Source organism: Chlorocebus sabaeus, chromosome 12 (genome assembly GCF_047675955.1).
Source record: "Chlorocebus sabaeus isolate Y175 chromosome 12, mChlSab1.0.hap1, whole genome shotgun sequence".
Lineage (NCBI taxonomy): Eukaryota > Metazoa > Chordata > Mammalia > Primates > Cercopithecidae > Chlorocebus > Chlorocebus sabaeus.
Window position 1 is genome coordinate 43655880 of NC_132915.1, and position 18577 is coordinate 43674456.

Genomic DNA, 18577 nt, shown 5'->3' on the forward strand with positions numbered 1-18577 from the left:
GACATAATACCAAATCCTTCTGCCATCAACAGCAATCCCAGTTTACATATGTTTAAAAACTGTGGCTGCACTTTGTTTCATGTATATGGTTTTCGATTTTTGTGTATCCCATGAACAGAATGGCTACTAAACACCAGCGTGTTATCAAAAAGAAAAGGAATGCCACAGATTATTAAAAAATTACGTGCCAGAATCCAAACAAGCTAATCAATGTACCGATTCTGCTTTCTGTACACCCTAGTTACCCTTTAACTAATGGACAAACAGTGAAATAACTTTTCCTATTAACTCCTGGCTAGAACGCCTAGGTATATGACACACTTATTATAAAGTGCTCCATATAAAAATATGCCTTTTTACACTGCATCATTGTGACACATGATTTAAATTCTCCCAGTACGGACTGTGGATATGGGCTAATCTCTCCACTTTCTAAACCTCCTGTGCAAAGTGAGGGGTACAATTCACTGGCCATAGAGAAACAAACACCAAAACTAGTTCCTCCAAGGATCCATGATCGCATGGACCCAACCAACCAGAGCTACTGAAGTGAAACACTGTGATCCCAAATCACAGTTTCGTAAGAAGTAAATGTTTTAACCATTTTCCATTTGGTTTCCAGTTGTTCTTAGCAAAAGTGAAGTCAATTTGAGTAATAAATATTAACTTATTTCCTACAGAGCTCATTTACTTACTTAATTTTCTTAACACCATAGAAAAGGAGGAAAGGGAAAGAATGACTTAAAGGAGAAAATTAAATGGTAAAAAAATCAAAACAATTCATGCAACTGATTAAATGGTTTGATCAGTTTAATCAGAAAACTGATTAAATGGTTTGAGGGTTGTTTTTTTTTTGAGACAAAAAAAAAAAATGACCATTTTTAAATGATACTTTCAGACTTTAAAAAGAGACGAAAAACCAGCAGCATGCTTTTTTAAGAACAATCCAGTTGGCCAGGCACCGTGGCTCACACCTGTAAGCCCAGCACTTTGGGAGGCCGAGGCGGGAAGATCACGAGGTCAGGAGATCGAAACCATCCTGGCTAACACAGAGAAACCCTGTCTCCAGTAAAAATACAAAACAAATTATCCGGGCATGGTGGCGGGCGCCTGTAGTTCCAAGCTACTCGGCAGGCTGGGGCAGAAGAATGGGGTGAACCTGGCAGGCGGAGTTTGCAGTGAGATCGGGTCTCAAAAAAAAAAAAAAAAAAAAAGCATAATCCCTTCTAGCCACATCATCATCACTTCTGCCCAAACAAATCTAAAACATAAGTGTAGTTCTCCTAAATGTGGGCAATTTAATTTTTTTGTATATGACAGTTTTACACTTTCATTGGAGTCCAGTGAATTACAAGTACTTGATAGGACACCCTTTATCCACACCAAAACTGAGTTATTTATTCAGAGAGCCACTAATAAAATTATTTTATTCCTTCCCTTCAAATATACCTAGATTGATCAATAAATTTATTCTTTGGTAAATCTGAGATAAAAAGTCTTCTAAAACCATACAATCATTCCAATTTAAATTGGTTTTAAAACTACACACAACTAGCTAACGTCATGTGCCTATACAAAGAGTTTTCACTAATAGTTATTTATGCACACTGATGTGAGCAGGACTTTGATTTTCTCTTTGGTATGTCTTGCTACCTGAGATAAATATGAACTAAATGATGACTGTCTGCTTCATATCCAGTCATTCCTTTTTTTTCACTACTGGATAGTTTCTCTGGCAGTCTACATTATGCTATTTTCCTTCATATATAGTAGTAATTACTATTATTAACATTATTGCTTTTTCTTACATGAATTATTTCATTTAATCCTAAAGCAGCACAGTGAAGTAGGCATTTTAATCCTCGATTTACAAAACAGTAAAGCAAAGCGCACGGAGCTTAAGTGATTTAACCAAGGTCACAAAGCAGATAAATGGCAGAGCCAAGACTAGAACCCAAAATGTCAAATTCTATGCAAATGATTTTTGTTACAAAATGAATGCTTGGGTCTTCCCCAAATTCCTATGTTGAAATTCTAACCCCAATCTGATGGTATTAGGAGGTGGGGCCTTTGGGTGTTAATTATGTCATGAGATTGGAGCTTTCATAAATGTGATTAGTGCCCTTATAAAAGAGATCCCAGAGAACTCTCACTCTTTTGCTGCATGTACAGAAACAAGGAAAAGTTGGCACTCTGCCACCCGGAAGACAGCCCTCACTGGAACTTAACTGTGCTGGCACTCTGATCCTGGGCTTCCAGCTTCCAGAACTGGGAGAAATAAGTTTTAGTGTCTGTAAGTCACCCGGTTTATGCTATTTTGTTATAGTGGCCTGAACTAAGACATTTTCTGTGCTCTACAAAAACGGAAAAGGCAGAAGTGAGATATGCTCAACTTCTTAAGCAATTCAAAATTCAAAGGATGACAGAATACTTTAATTTGCACAGTATTTACTCTTCAGTCTAAGAATAAGCCATCTTTCTTAAGTAATTCCTGCAAGATCTAAGACCCCCCTTTCTCTTTTTCTTCTAACTTCACTTCTCCTCAACTCCCTACAACACATGTGTGCATGCGCACACCCCTGGCTCCCTGCCCACACACACACACAAGTTGGATAACACATAAGTTGGACTAGGAACTTTAACTCAACAGGTGAGATCACCTTAAAATTATTTCAATGGAGGAACTGAGGTAGACATCTGGAGAAAACTAAAGATATTTTTAAATCCTCTGGGCTGGTTGCTGTTCTCATATCATAGTCCCACTGTCATCTGACCCCTTAGCCCACTAACCACATCTAAAGCCAACTCCACATTGGTGCTGCCCCTGAGGATGCTGATGAACCAGCAGAAAGGCATAAGAGATGTTTTCTACTCTAGACTCGTTTTTACAGGAGAAGAGAGAAAAACTGAGGCCATGGACTAAAATCAGATTCAGAGCATTTCATTCAACCTTCCTCCTCTGACCCCTATGATTCTGGATTATCAACATGATTCATTCTGAAAAAGCATTTAAATTCCCTGATCTTGTGAACATTCCTAGGGGAAAAATAGTTTAAAACACAACAGTAACAAACAAACAAACCAGAAAGAAAGAAAAGAAAGCCTCTCACCTGCTATTTTCAGATATTTTTTAGATAGGAATACAGAAATCTACTGCTTTTTTTCCAAGGTTCTAGTGCCTGTAGCACATTGTCTCTCATCTGTCAGTGTATCTACACACATGTATAAACAGTACGCAACACGCAAGTAAGGAAATGTACATTTTAACTTAAACTTCCTTTTTTCCTCTAATAATTTAAAAATAAAATGTAACAGCTTGGATTTTAAATATTTAATCTGGCAAATATAGGAAAAATCATGAACTATAATGTCATATTTGGCAAAGAAGAGTTTGGTAGGATAAAAATATCTGTGTTTTAACATTTTAGAAGGCTTTTCCAGTATTTTAAAAATAAAATTATTTCACTGCTTCAGAAGAGAAGAACGGAGGTAAAATTCGCTATTTTTGCACATGAGGTTTTCACGAAGAGTAGAAAAAAAACAATTTTTATATTCATTAAAATAAATAGTTAATTTTACATGCTGGCAAAAGTCCCCACAGAAATAAAATCTTCATATTTATTAATGGTTCTCTACTATGTCATGAAATTTAGCTATTTAAGTCACAAAAGATAGGATTCCCTTAAAACTGTAACATAAGATGGAATACATAGAGTTACAACATTACTCATTTGTAAAAAAAAAATTTTGGTTTTACCCTAAATGTTTAGTATATAGATTTTTTCAGTACTAGTCAAAGATTCATAGTGTTAAGTTCAAAAGTCAGTTGTTTTCACATTGGTAACTAAAAGCATAACTAAATTTCCCAATTTTACCTCATATTATGACAATAAAATATTTTTATTGTAGCAGCTGAAAATGCCGAAAAGTAATTATTAAAGAAACCATAAATATAAAAAGCTGAAAAGTCAACCTCAGAAGAGTGCAGAAAAGGAAATTATGATACACACCATCATAAAACACAGAAACTGAAAATCTAAGCAGAAAAGATCTAAATCCCTCCAAATGCCAGAATACCATGCCCCATCTCTTGTAGCAAGGAGGGCTGCAAATTTGTCCCCATCACTGTCAGCAAACAAAAGAAAGTCACTTCTACAGCCAGACCATGTCAAACAGAAGACGTAGCTACTGCAGAGGGACGCCTTGAATCCACTGGTGTGTAAAGTAAGGGCTTCGGCCTTTTTGTCAGCTATTACCATTAAAGAATAAGAGGAAACAGTGACATTATTACACAATAGAAAGGTCAAACAGCTTGCAGCCATTTCATGACCCAAACAAGTCAAGGTCAAGGGATTCAGGTAGCAACTTAGCCAGGGCATAAGTTACAGCGCAAATGAATTGTTTTAACACATCAGCTTTGGTCAATTAAACCTAACAAGGCAAGTTGCATCACGTAGCAGGGTTCCTGACACCAAGGCCAGAAGCTGAGACCGACCTCATAAAACAAGGCTTTTAACATAGCATAGCAAATTTAAGGTAATCCATCCAGAAACTGCAGATGTCAGAATAATAAAATACAAGTTGTCCTACGAAGGAACACTTTTTACACTTTAGAATTCACTAATAGAGGGGTATAGACTTCATATTGACATGTTATTAGCATAGGCATAAATGTAATCCCCCACTCACATGAATTACAGAATACACCCTACTTCAAAGAACTTTTTCTTAATATCTGTGCTCATGATTAGACTTTTGTCCCAAGCTCTACCATTCCCTGTTAGCACCAAAATATTTCTCCATGTATTTTTTCAAAATCAGTATGAAAAATCAGGTTTCTTAAAAAAAAACAGTTCATCTTCATTCAGCATGAGAATATACATGTGTCACTAAATATTAATGGATGCTTGTTAAATGCTTTTATGTAGTTTTACGAGAGACATGTATTTCAAAATTCAATGAATACTATTTATTAAGCTGAATATTTTGAGAAATAGACTATTTTGAATGGAGTCGAAGCTAACTAAAATTTTAAAACTGCATGTATTTAGCATGAAATAATTCTTTTCTTAAAGGTAATTCTTATTTTATTTCGCACTTGTTTAAACAAATTCCATTTTCAACTGGTTTATGCTTCCTCAATAACTTACTGCATGTTCTGAACTGCCTTTAAAATAGGATTCTGAAAATACACAACCTCCAGGCAACTTTTGATAGTAAAATTACTTCATCCATCACCCCATATTTTTAATTATATAGTCCTTGTTCAGAGTTTTTTAATTTGTCAGTGATTCATCAATGCTGTCCTGTTTAAGCTATCATCATAAACAGAATATGTGTACCTAAGTGTTTTATTATAAACAATATATTTATGCATGTAATCATCTGCTTTCCCATTTTTGAACAATTACATTTTGAAGATTTTTTAAAAATGTGTGGCTTTCAATTCAGCCTCAAGGACTTTCCACCTCATTGGTTAGCCATTTCTTCCAATTTTCCGAATAATATAGCAACCAAAAAGCCCAACCATTCAAGTCCTATTAGTCTCACATCCTCTAACGTTCAATCTAATACAAGCTAATCCCACAGACTCACTCCTTACTGCACGCACTTAGTTTTCACAAGTTCTCTGCAGTTTGATGATTTATTCTCTATGCCAAATTCTAACAACTAAATTCAGTTAAATTAACCGCATCACATAATTAGAGTTCAAGGTCCTAAGAATTTACTTTAAAATGAGACGACATACCACGTTGCCACAGAAAAGTGAGCATGATCAGAAGGAAGCGTCTCTTCTTGCTATGCTTGGCACTGGGGCATGCAGCCATAATAACTGAAGTTTCCGATCGCATAACCACTAGTCCTTGAGATTTCTAAAATTATTCCTCCTGCACAAGGATGGAGGGGAAAAGGCTGGAAAACTTGCTTTGAACATTATGTTGGCTAATCATTTGCTCCACCATAGTACATACATAGGAAAACCCCTTAAGTGTCGCAAGTTTTACTTTCATCAACTTCAAACTGGAAAATGCTATTCTTTCACAAACCAAAGAGAAACATTTACCCAGAAGCTAGTTTCAGAGCCAGGGATCGCCTTTGCCCATAATTTTCAGGTATTTAATAATTGACCATTTTAATGAGTGTTTCATATGCTCTTTGCACTCTTGCAAACTTGGAGCTTCAAACAAAGCAATAACTATTTCTTTGATTATAAGTCCATTATCATGTAAGCCACCATGATAACAGAAATGAAAACTAACTTATCTCAATTTTTAAGAAATCCTGTGAATTCTGACATAACCTCCCGTTGGGTCCCTCTCTCTTCAGGTGCTGAAATTCTAACTGGCCAGCAGTGATGGCAAGACTGCTAGTGTTAGAAAGCACAGTTTTATATAGCTTACCAGTCTAGTTTTTCAGTTTAATCTGGCTGAATGAAAGCTTATAAGGAGAAAGAACTTACTAAACTGGGTATCTTGGACTACTGTTCAAATTTTAAGTGCCAAATTCAAAAGGAAAAGGTTAATGGAGGATTACAACTTTAACTTCCTTATGACAGCTTCTTCCTAAATTCCAAATTTAGGGAAAAGCAAGTAAGTAAATGAAAAATCCTACCAAATCGATTACAAATCTTTATGTTTGGAAGTGCTTCTTAGGTACCACTTTAGAAAACAGTAACTTTAAAGAATTAAAGCTGTAGCAATAGGTGGCCTCTCTAAATGGCTCCTATCCAGCTCTAAGTCCCCAGGCACAGACACTATAACTGTGCCCATCAGGAAGGCATTCTTCAGGAGACCTGACCATCACTCCTGTCACTGCAATGCACAGTCCTCTCCAATTACCATGATTCTTGAACAATGCATATTATTTTGGTTCTTACAAATACGGAGATATTTGGAATTATTTTACCACACAAGAGATACTGTGCACTAAATTTGTAAATCCAAATATATAATCTAAATATTTTTCATTATGAAATTTGTAGTGCTATATATACAGAGTGGGGGGAAGGATGCCTAATGCTGTCGGTAGAATATTTTACCAACCTTTGCTGCCTCCAGAAAGTGGGGTACTATATATTTTTAAATATTTGAAAATCATAATTGATGTAACAAATAAGCGTCCCATCCCTCCCTCTCCCCCCCCCCCCCCCATACTTCCCTTTGAAAAATGAGATCATATTAACAGCAATGCAAGAGCTTAGTTTGCCATATCGGAACACAGATGCCAAGCTTCCCCAGCTGGCAACTGGGGCCTCAGAGTTTAACTCTTAAATTGTCTGCTAAAGCTATCTTGTAGCAGGGACTTCATGGCATAGAGGGTGAACTTCTGGTGGGAGACTGTGTTTTCTTATCAGTGAGAAAATTGCTAAGTATCTTATCTCACAATATATGTTCCCACAAAGGTCTCATTAAGCCTAGGAGCAAGACGTGCCAATAAGAGCCCTTCTTTATCTTGTGAATTGTGTATGAGCCAGAATGCAAACAAATGTGCACTAGAGTTCACAAGTTCAGTCAAGGACAAGTTGCTAGATGGGAAAAATTAACAGTGCTCCCCTAAATCAAACATGCATACCAAGTATTTCTCCTACACACAAACTTTTATGCTCCCAGAGCATTTCACAATGCAGACACACCAAATCATCCTAGAGAGCAGCCTCATTTTAATCAATTATGAAAGCTTATTTTTTCCCATAATGAGAAATACCTGCAAATGAAGTGAAATCTATTAAAATGTTAAAATACACTGCCAACTTGCAAACAATTATCTACTTAAGCTTTTCATAAAGAAATAATTGTTACCCAAAAGGATTCTGAAATTCAGTAACTGTAGGAAGAAAATAATTCTTAGCATTTGCTTCCTCACTAATGATATGTGACAACCAGGCAGGCTTCTATTTCAAATACAATAATGATGATTACGACCTCCCCTGTAAACAACTCACATTTTTCACAACTTCAAAATGTACTTCAATTATTATAACATTTAACAATAAAGCAACAAAAGTGGCCATCCAACAACAGATCATAATTTTAAGGGTTCAACAAGGCTAAAGGAAACTACTTTTTCAGGATAGCAATGAGGTTTCTGGGCTCTCTTTAACACTCCAAAACATGTTTAATAAGAGTGCAAAGTACAGTCCAAAAATCAGTTAGGCTGACTCATTGTAAACTCTAATCTGTTATATACATGACAACAGTTACTATCTCTCGAGACCTTTAAATGTCTTGGGGTGTTGTGACCTCTCTCTTCAAAATGCTTTCCTGCCCCAGAGAAAGGCCAATCCCACTCCCGCCCCCCTACTCCCACCACCACCACCCCCTTCCTTTTTTCCCCTTCAGACAGGACACAGTCTGGCAACTCAAGGCCTCCCATAGGCCAGACTTCCTTCTGTGCAGCCCTTTGGGTAGAACTGCTAATCCTTCTTATTAATTAACGAGATAATGGTGGCTAACTGAAAAACAATATTAATGCTAACTATCTAGGAAACTTTAACCAAAATTATTCTAGCCTTCTGGTTGATTTTCCCAGTGTACAAAATTGTGCACTGAAAATTTCATAACATTGTGATGCAGGATTGAGAAATTCCAGAATAACTGATTTTATATCAGACCTAAAGGCATAGGTCTCCTCTTTAAAGTTTTTTCTCTCTCTCTCTCTTTTTTTAAACATGTATTCTGTTACGCATTTCTAACTAGAGAGGAAAAATGAAGTCCTCTCAAAATGTTACTATAAAATTTGCAAGAGTGTAAAGTGAGGGAATTAGAAATTGCATAACAAATAAGCAGAGATGTGACTGAGAGCAACAGTCAGTCATAATGAATGCATTACATATCATTACGTTAGGTTTGTCCTCCACACACTTGTCATAGCACACCCTGCATCCTATAGGACACTTATATCCCAGGAAGGTGTGTTGTGCAAGGCTTGCCTGGTTTTTGTTTGGTTTTGTTTTTGCTTTGCTTTCATGAATGCAATAACAAAGACAATATGGGGAATAGGTACCACCTGCCCAAGAATCATTGGACATCTTTAATATCTTTGGGAAAATAGATACCATTTAGAGCTATTTTTTCTTTAATCTGTCACAATTTTTTTACCCAAAACCTAAAAAAAGGAAGAGTTTTATATTAGCTAAGATTTGCTGCAGCAAACAAGCAAGCAGCTTTCATTCAGGGATTGTCAAAAACTTTCCAGTGTGCCCACTGCAATGCGGATGCCAACCAACGAATCAAAGGCATTCAGCAACTAGACAAAGAGGGTCTGATGCCAACCTCGGTGCCACTGGCAACCATTATTGGCATCAAACACAGTGTCTGCCTTTTTTTTCCCCCTCGCCTGGCACTTCACAAACAAAATGGCGGTTCTTGTAGCAACGAAACAGCCGAAGCGCAGCCCCTGAATCAATAACATCAAATGATTTTATGGATTTAAACACAGTTACTCCCAAATGATGTGTACATTTTAGGTGAAGTGCAGGGGGGCATTGAATTTTATAAACAACTATACTGAACATCAGCCTTTGCTAATATAAGGAAATAGCAAAATGGACTGAATTGCGGTCAACTAGACTATATGCATAGTAGCCGAATAACAAAGAGATTAAGCTTTAAAGAAAATACTGCCTCATGGCCATATAATGCAAAAGTCTAATGAACTATGTATCAAAAATGATTTCAAAAAGCATAAATGTTTCCCCAAACCATATCAGATGCAGATGTAGCACTATAGCTTGTGTCAAAGCTCTAGTAACTCTTCCCACATTTCAGAAAGATGAGGCTGCTGGGCATGAAGAAGGAAAAAAAGTGTGGGTTGAACCAAAAGAGAAAGAGGGAAAAAGAAAAGCATAGGAAGTTGGTCAACAATGAAACTTTAGTACATGATGGTCTTTATTTCATCTTCCAGAAGAGATGCAGTATGTGATCTTGTATAAATAACCAAGAGGACTATTGACATTTCTAGATCTGGAAATTGTCAATATATTGTAACATCACTCCACACTGCAATGCGGATGCCAACTAACAAATCACAGGCATCCTGAGCTAAACAAAGAGGGTCTGATGCCAATCCTGGTGCCAGTGGCAACCATCTTTGGCATTCTCTCTGTTCTTTCTCATGTTTTTCTCCCAGTCATTTAGAAGTGGGGAGAGAGAGAAAGGGGGAAATGTAATTTTGTTGCTCTTTCTGTTGCAAACATTACATTTCTCTTTTCTGATTTTTCTTTCATATTTTCATTTATACTTCTTTACCTGATTTATAAAACAGACTTAGGTGAGTTATCATGTCCTTAGAAGAGAAATAAAAAGTCATCACTCGCAATATGCAGCCCTCTGACTGACTAGAGAATTATCTTTTAAAATCTGCCTTCTTTAATCAATTGCACTACAAAATGACATAACTAACCTACACTTAACAAGGAAAAATATATAAATTTTGAAAAGGGGAAAACACAAAAGCATCCTGACGTGAGTTTTTCAAAGGAAGAACCAAAAGATGCTAAGAGAAGATGATGCACTGGCAGGTAGCAGAGGATACAAGTTAGATGCGCAAGATAAAATAATGAAAAGTTCTTACAATAGAGATAGTTGAACTAACAACAACAAAATAAATGTTTTATCTAAAAACATGGTCTCTATGAGTTGCTTAAAACTTTTTGATTATCATGACCAGTGGTGCAACATGGAAGGTATTTATGCGTTTTTTTTTTTCAATCTATCTTTACAAATCTTTATTGTCAGTTCATCAAAATTAAGAGATCTGGCTGCCTGCCCCAGGAGTAAATGTGCATGCAGGCAGGCACACCTCAAAACCTAGCCTTCAAGCAACTTAAAATGTGAGCAGTAGTAAAGTCGTTGCAAATCTTCCCTCCCTGCACTAAAAAGTTACATGACCCACTTTTTGAAATTTTACTTCCATCCTTGACTTTCACAACACAGTTACAACACATTTATAGTCAATCCAACACATATATACAGCCCACCTTAAAGTGTCACCTCCTGGACATCTGTCAATCAAATAATTGTCATGTGTTACTGAGTTTTATTTTAGGACACATGAGACAAAAATATTATTTTCCCCAAACCTTCATTATTTGGACTGTAATTCTTAAATGCATGGAAATATTAAACACAATGTTTCATTTTTTCAGGAACAGGTAATATTTCTAAATGTGCAATGTCCAACACCATTATTTAAAATCAGACTAAAAATTCTAAAATGACACTTAAGCATATCTCCAAAGCTACAAGAAAATCAAGCCAAAAAGCACATAGTGAGTACCTAGAATTCAGAGTCAAAAAAGTAATTTTGATTTTTTTTGAATAATAAAGCTCATAGCAATGTGTTAAGTCTCACATTTATATAATGAACATCAGATAACAGTCTGTCACCTGGCTATCTGCAGGCCATTTCTCTTCCCATCAGGCAAGTTTGGAAATGACCCACCATCTGTGACAGCTCAAACTTCAGTCTACTTTTGGTATGCGGCTTTGTAAAATGATTGTTTTACTATGGATTGTTGCTAATGCAAGGACATCTATATCTTGATGCATTTATTTGAAGAAAAGAAATTCTTACCTACTTAAGGAAAATATATTAAGAAAAATAAAAATAAACATTTCATTAACTGAAGTATTCAGTAATAACATCATCTTTTTTAATTATTTAGGCAACATTTATACCACTCTCCTTATCAGGTATTTTAAATAATAGGTATGGTATGCAGTTTCTGTATTCTTTTTGAAATTTATTTTAAACCAGTGTAACCAGTCCACTTTCTATTTTTGTTCTGTAAGTAGCGCTGTGACTTTCCTCCTCGGTAAGTTTTATGAATTTACATACAAGTAAACTAACATTATTAAGTGTTCCCAAGTAACTCTGGGAACATATTATAAATAATTTAAATAATAACTCAATTCTATTTAATCGACAGTGAATACTGCACAATCAAAAGCGATGACAGAAATATTAAAATTAAGTAAATCTAGGTCTATGTAAGATATATTTTTGATACTATCTATCTTAAGCATTTTGTAATAGTAAACATTAGTTCTATTTTCAGTGCAATACCACTAAATTCATAAACAAAGTTCCTCTATCTCATTAATTAAAAAGATTAATACAAAAGTTACTTAGAATGGTTTGACTATTCATAAATAAAGTTACATTTTCAAATCAGGAAAAGATTACTAGACTAGATGCAAAAATGTAGCCTACCACAGAAAGTATAGGGTAATTAACTACATTTGTTAGACTACCCTATGTCTTTGAAAAATAGTATTATTAGATACTTGAAAACACACCTCTTTGTGGTCTTTCTTAAGTATCCAAGCCTATCCAGGTATAAAAGCCCCGTGTCTATTTACATGGCTCGCACATAGCAGTGGACATGTGAGTGAAAGCGGATACCCTACTGTACCCAGAGAGGGTGGAGGATATCTAGGGGCCTTGAGAACCATCTAACTCAAGCCAGATACTCTGTCTACAGAGGTCTGTGTGCAGTGTTTGCCGTGCTAGAAAAAAGAACAATCTGCTCCTACCTTGCTCCTGCACGTAGTATGCCAAAAACAAATCAAGCTCCTTAACTGATACTGTGATATGATGTGGCTGGACACAAAGTGCTGGGTTTGTGCAATGTGGGGATTTCATGAGCCGCTCTCCATCGGTACTTTCCAAGGGGATGCCTTTGAACAGGATCACCATGACTAGATCCAGACGCCAGACTTTGTCTGCCTGTCGCAAGCAGTCGATTCTCCTAATCTTACCCTTCTGGTCGGGATTGGATAAGACACAGCACGGGTGCTTCTTGCCAGTCACGGTGAGCACAAAGTCCTCTCGATACTCCTGGCGAATATCTTTGCGCAGTTTGGCCAGGAGCCTGGATGCCCACTTCTGTTTGATTTCAGGCTTTTCACTGAGAAGCTCATCTTTGACTGCTCTTTCTTCATCCTTTGACATTCGCTTCTCATGCTTTTTAAAGTACTTGCGTTTTCGAGCCTGCAGGTTGAACCAAGTATAGGCAATTGCACGGACATGTGGAAGAAGTGCCTCGATGAATGGGTGAAATTCATCCTGCGAAAGACAGAGGGGTGAGGAAAAGATGTGCATAGTCAGTTTAATTTTAAAAGCTCAAAAAATAAGAAAATAAGACCACAATCCGTTTCCAATTCAGTACCAAAAGTTATACATGAAAATAACATTCTTTTCTTATTTAAAAATTATCAAAATAGCAGGACAAGAAGAAAGTAAAGTATGCCCAGCTGTCCCCTTTCCACCAAAATTCACAGGTCAATTCTCCCTCCTATAAAGAAAATAAGGTTTATATTTTGTATTACACTCTGGCCCCATCCCCCTTGTTTCCAACCCAATGCCATGCATTCTACATTCTTTAAAATATATGCAACTAACTTAGGTGCTTGGCACCTAATATAATATTTCAATATTTGATTGACCAACTAACACTATGCAGTACCATTTTACAAAGAACACAGTGAGATTTTTTTTTTTTAATCGGAGCAGAGCTGTTCAGAAGGCAGGAGCGATGCCACAGTTCATTTCTCTTCTCTGTGGCACAGAAACACAAAGCATATAGATGCTCAGTGTAATGCCACACAGTTCCCGCTTTTGGAGCATGCTCTCAGCAAGAGGCTGCTGGTGGCACAAAGAGCATGCGCCATTAAACTTGATCCATTTTCTTATCAAACGTCCAACATTCCAACACTGAAACAGCACCATTCCAAGAGTGGTAACTAGAGAAACCAGTATACAGTGAGGGAAAGTGGGCAAAGGACATAGCTCGTTGTATCTGTGTCCTGAACAGAAGGTTTCCATACTTTGAGCAGTGCATTCTCTCCCCACACTACCAACGCCAGCTCCCAACACACACACACTTGCACTCTTGTGCTTTCTCACATACACTCTTGCATTTTTAAATAGAAGTTTTCAAACTTGAAAACAAAAATTACATGAATGTTCTTCCAGCAGCTTCCCTATAGAATATGCAGCCCCACAGAGTCCGTTAATTTGTTCACCGATCACATGAGTATAGCAATTATTCTAAACCTCTTAAAAATCAATCTGAGGTGAACAATGAAAAATGGCAACTTGGCACCAACTTTACATTCTTTGTGTCTCTGCATGCTGTGGTGGGGTGACACCAGGAGTGCACTGCTGGTCAGTTACTGCTTTTGTGGAATCTATACAATTCATTTGCCATGTAGATGAATTATCAGCTAGAACTGTGGGTGCATATATGCACGTGCATGTGAATTCGCAGGTACATATACTATTGAGTACCAATATTTTGAATTAAGTAGTTTACCTTTAGGCTCCTGCATTTTTCCTGCCTGTTTCATCCAAGCCTTTTTTTAAAGGACGGGATCAGTGAGGAATGGTGGATAATCTTTACCTACAGATATTTCAAGTCACTTCCCAGTGCAGTCAGTTTCATTACTTCCTGATTTAGGTAAAACCTGTCTTAAAAGCTTACGCCTATTACTGTTCAAAGAGAAAGAGCTTAACGTCCAGTGCATGCACACCGTATGTATGCAATAAGCCAAGATTTCAAGCAAATGAGAACTTCCACCACCACTTTTCTGACCATATTGACTATATTGTCAGCCCAACTACAAAATAACTCTCTCTGATTGTATCCCAAGTTAGAATTTACATACTCATGTTAATCACCCTGAACTACGTGGAATAGATTATGTTTAACAGAAGACTAACTAATTCCATTAGGTAAATATGATGAAAGTACAACTAATGACTCTTTAACAAAGAAGGTGTCAAAAAAAATCCAATATAGATATGAATGTATTTTTAAGAAGAAATTCAAAGTTTTAATGCTACAGACTGCAACATGTTAGCTGTTTGTACTTCAGATATGGAAGGAGTACATGTCCCATCCAATCAATAATGTAGTTATCAAAAGCGTTCTAACATTGCTGTAAGTGTTCCTTCACCAGGATAAGTATGAATCAAAATTTTATAACAATACAGAATGCTGATGATTACATCACAGCATGAGGCATAACCAAATGCCATAGAGGAAATCATTAAACCGATCAGTAGTTTCCAGCAGAGATTTGAACAATTCAGTTACTATGCGAGCACATTAAACTAGGCCATGGAAAGAGTTAAACCACAATCTGTTCTTTGTGTGGGAAGGCAGCCCTGCTCACAGCAACCACATCCCATGATAAGACCTCCCTATCTCCATACACTTTCTGATGCCATGCTTTTAGCTTTCACTGTAACTACAAAAACTTTGTTTATCCCCTTTAGGAATATATGCAAAAAGAAAGCCTGCTCAAGGAAATGCGGACTTAAATGTGCTTTGGAAACTCACTTCCTATAATCTTTTACTATGATTTATTGATATGACTAAAAAACACACATATATGCACCCATAAACTAAAACCTTGAGAATGTAAAGAGCACATGAGGTGGAGTGGGTGGGCTTTGCCTCACTCATTCTACCCTTGCTATGCTTTTAAAAATGCAATATTATGTAACAAATATTAAGCCATGTGGTAACACGTAGTACTTATGTCCTTAAGTACTATGTTCAATGACATTTCATTTTCTTATAAAGACATCACAGTTTTGATCAAATTTGTTTGTTTCAATATTTGATTATAAACATAATCTATCATGCAAGAAAGCTCAAAATTTTAATGAGTTATTTTAAACAACCAAAATCCAAATTTGAAGGTTGAATTTGAAAATTCTTAGCAAATGCATACAATTTTTAAACGTTCCTTTGAGTCTGCTGTCAATGCTGCCAAATATTGTTTTAAAACATGCTTTCTTTGAGAAAAGTAGCAAACTTTCTCAGGCTGCCAATTTGCCTTATGATATTGTTCAGGGTTTCACTATTATGTGAATTCAAGTGAAGCACTTATTTGACAAGGGGACATATCCTCCAAAAATGACTGTAAATTGAGGTTTGCTATAAGTCACATACATTTCTGTATTAACACGCCTAAATGTCATCTCCCAAGTGTGACTGTTTCCTAATGCTGAGTAGCACTAGAGTCTTAAAGATTATGAGTGACATGAATATGGAACATAGTAACTGTCCTGATACAAAAATGTTTTTTAAAAAGGTGATTAAGGTTTTCAAATATCCTAACTAGCAGTGGATTATTACAATAATATTAAGCAATTATAAAATTTTTTTAAAAAGCAAAACATGTAAGTGATTTAAAATCAAACAACTGTATACAAAAGTAATATGCAACTTTGCTCTTTCAGAATTTTTAGTAAAACGCATTGATGTTCAGTAATTCTCTTTTAAAACTTCCCTTAGTTGAACTAAATTGACAAAGTAAATAAAAAAGTTACAAATTTCAGATATAAAAGTAAAGAGTCTTAATTCCACCAGGAATATTTATTTTTCTTCCGCTTCCATGAAAGGAATGGATAATTAGACCAACATAGAGGTAGAAGAGTAAATACTAGGTGTTCTTGGCGCATTGCTATATAACAATAAATCATGCAAAAAAATGTACCTAAAGAACTTAAAAGCAATGAAAGAAAAATATATTTAATGCCATCATGCCAATTGAAAGTTATATTATTAATGGTTTACACATTATTTTTAAACAAATATTAAATCATATGATAGCTCTTAATTTTTCTTTTATATCTGATTTATACTGGTGTATAAATATTGGTTATTGATGTGCTGATTCTGTAGCATATCATTTTGCTAAACATAACATTTAATGGTAAGTCCTTTTTTTTCTAAACCCTAGATACATTATTCCAACAACTGAGATACTTTTAAAAGTTTATAACCAATTAAGAATGATACTCTATTTTGCAATTTACATGTCCTGAGACATGCTGTGCTACATACAGCTACTAGGCTCTTGTGATACAAAACCACTGATCTGATACAAAAGTAACACTATTAATGTGGCCTCACTTTTATAACACCTACATTACCTGCAAAGTCACATGGAGCTTAGTGAAGTGAGAATTCTTAAGCTAAAATACCTTCCCTGATATAGGCCTTGTATACATAAGCCTAGATTTATATTATTAAAATAGTAGAGGATATTAGTCATCACAAGTTATTGTTGTTAAGTATGTATCTTTGAATACTAATGTGATAACTGAATGATTATGCTGTATATGATCCCAACATTCCATATGTCTCGATGCTGCAATATTATTTTTAACTTACACAAATTAAGATAAAACTAGTGACTTTTCAATACATATTTGGAGGAGACTAAAAATGCAATGTAATTGCTAGCAATGTTTCTGAAAAGCTGATGCTAGAAATATAGAGAAATGCACAATTACTCAGTCTTTTACAGGTGAGAATAAGTGATGCTATACTCTGTAAGTGAAAATCTTGCTTTGATTTGTTTTACTTGATCACAGTGTAAAAATTATATCAAGTTAACACAGCTTATCAGAAAGAGAGAAAAATATATCCGGTTGATGGGTAATATTAATGGTAACTTTTACAACTAGAGGCAATTCGTTATACCTGAAACAGTTTCATCATATTTATTGGCTATTATCATTCATGGTTTTTAAAATACAAATAGCTCAGCAACTCATTTTTCCAGTTTTGTTAAATTAAAGTGCATGTTTACTTGCTGAAAATAGCCATATCTAAGTTAATCATACTCAGATGCCAAACAAAATATAAACAATAAAAAATGTGTCAGCCAAAAAGCTACAGGACTGTATCCAATCACTGAATAAGCCTTATCATTGTTTTCATCTTCATTCACAATTTATGAATGCCTCAGTCCTTTTGAATCACAATGGCTTCTAATTGTCATACAATTGAAATCTTAATTATTTGTCCATTAAAAAATGCATCATCGTGATATTAGGTATTTTTAAAATTTTAACACGCCCAAGACTGGCTGACACTTCTTTAAATTATTAGTTTTTATGGCAATGTCAAAGAAAATGGTTATCAATTACCAACGGTGACACATCTTCCTAAAAGCTGAAATAAGCTGCCACATACCTTTAGAGGTTTAAAATACTGCCTCAAATAACAGTTCTGGGTTAAGATATTTTAGCTACTTCGTCAGTTGTGAGTTTCCTGGGCAGCGATGAAAACTGCCCCCAGGTAAGTCTGTCAGATCTCGCCACTTTTCTATTTGACCGTCTGGCTTAAAGTGATACAAATCGTGTTTTTAAAAAGTATAAAACCAGTGTTTTATTTCATAACATTATTCCTAAGGTCTTAGGACAATTCTCAAAGTAGAAAAAAATGACCTTACTTTTACCAGCATTACTTAAAATGCCTTACGAGCTACGCCCAAATATCGTCAAATGAACAGGTTTCCACAAAATGAACACGTTCTAAAACTCCTTAACAATCACCAAGACCAACTAACTCGTGTCAACGTAAATATTGCCTTTGTGGTGCGGTCACTGGAAACCCCAAAGTGCAGCGGGTCACTATGGACCAGGGTTTCAGATCCCCAAATAAAGCAAAGGAATGGGTCCCCGGACCACAACCTCCGACTCGCTTCGTCGCCCGCCCACCGCCTGCAGCAGTGTCCAGCGGCGCCCACACAGACTCGAGCTACAGTCCCCT

General features: G+C 36.0%; 1 protein-coding gene across 11 annotated transcripts in view; it reads right to left on the reverse strand.

Annotated features, from left to right (window-relative positions):
- Positions 1-18577, reverse strand: part of NFIB (nuclear factor I B) — a 232447-nt gene that overhangs the window by 212731 nt on the left and 1139 nt on the right. For 8 of the 11 annotated variants that reach the window (XM_073021603.1, XM_073021605.1, XM_073021599.1 and 5 more), the window contains exon 2: positions 12537-13068. In XM_073021603.1, coding sequence (XP_072877704.1) covers positions 12537-13068 — 532 coding nt within the window. Of the gene's footprint in view, positions 1-5749; positions 6658-12536; positions 13069-18577 lie in introns of those variants that run through there. The other 3 variants (XM_073021606.1, XM_073021607.1, XM_073021609.1) reach the window with 3 other exon arrangements.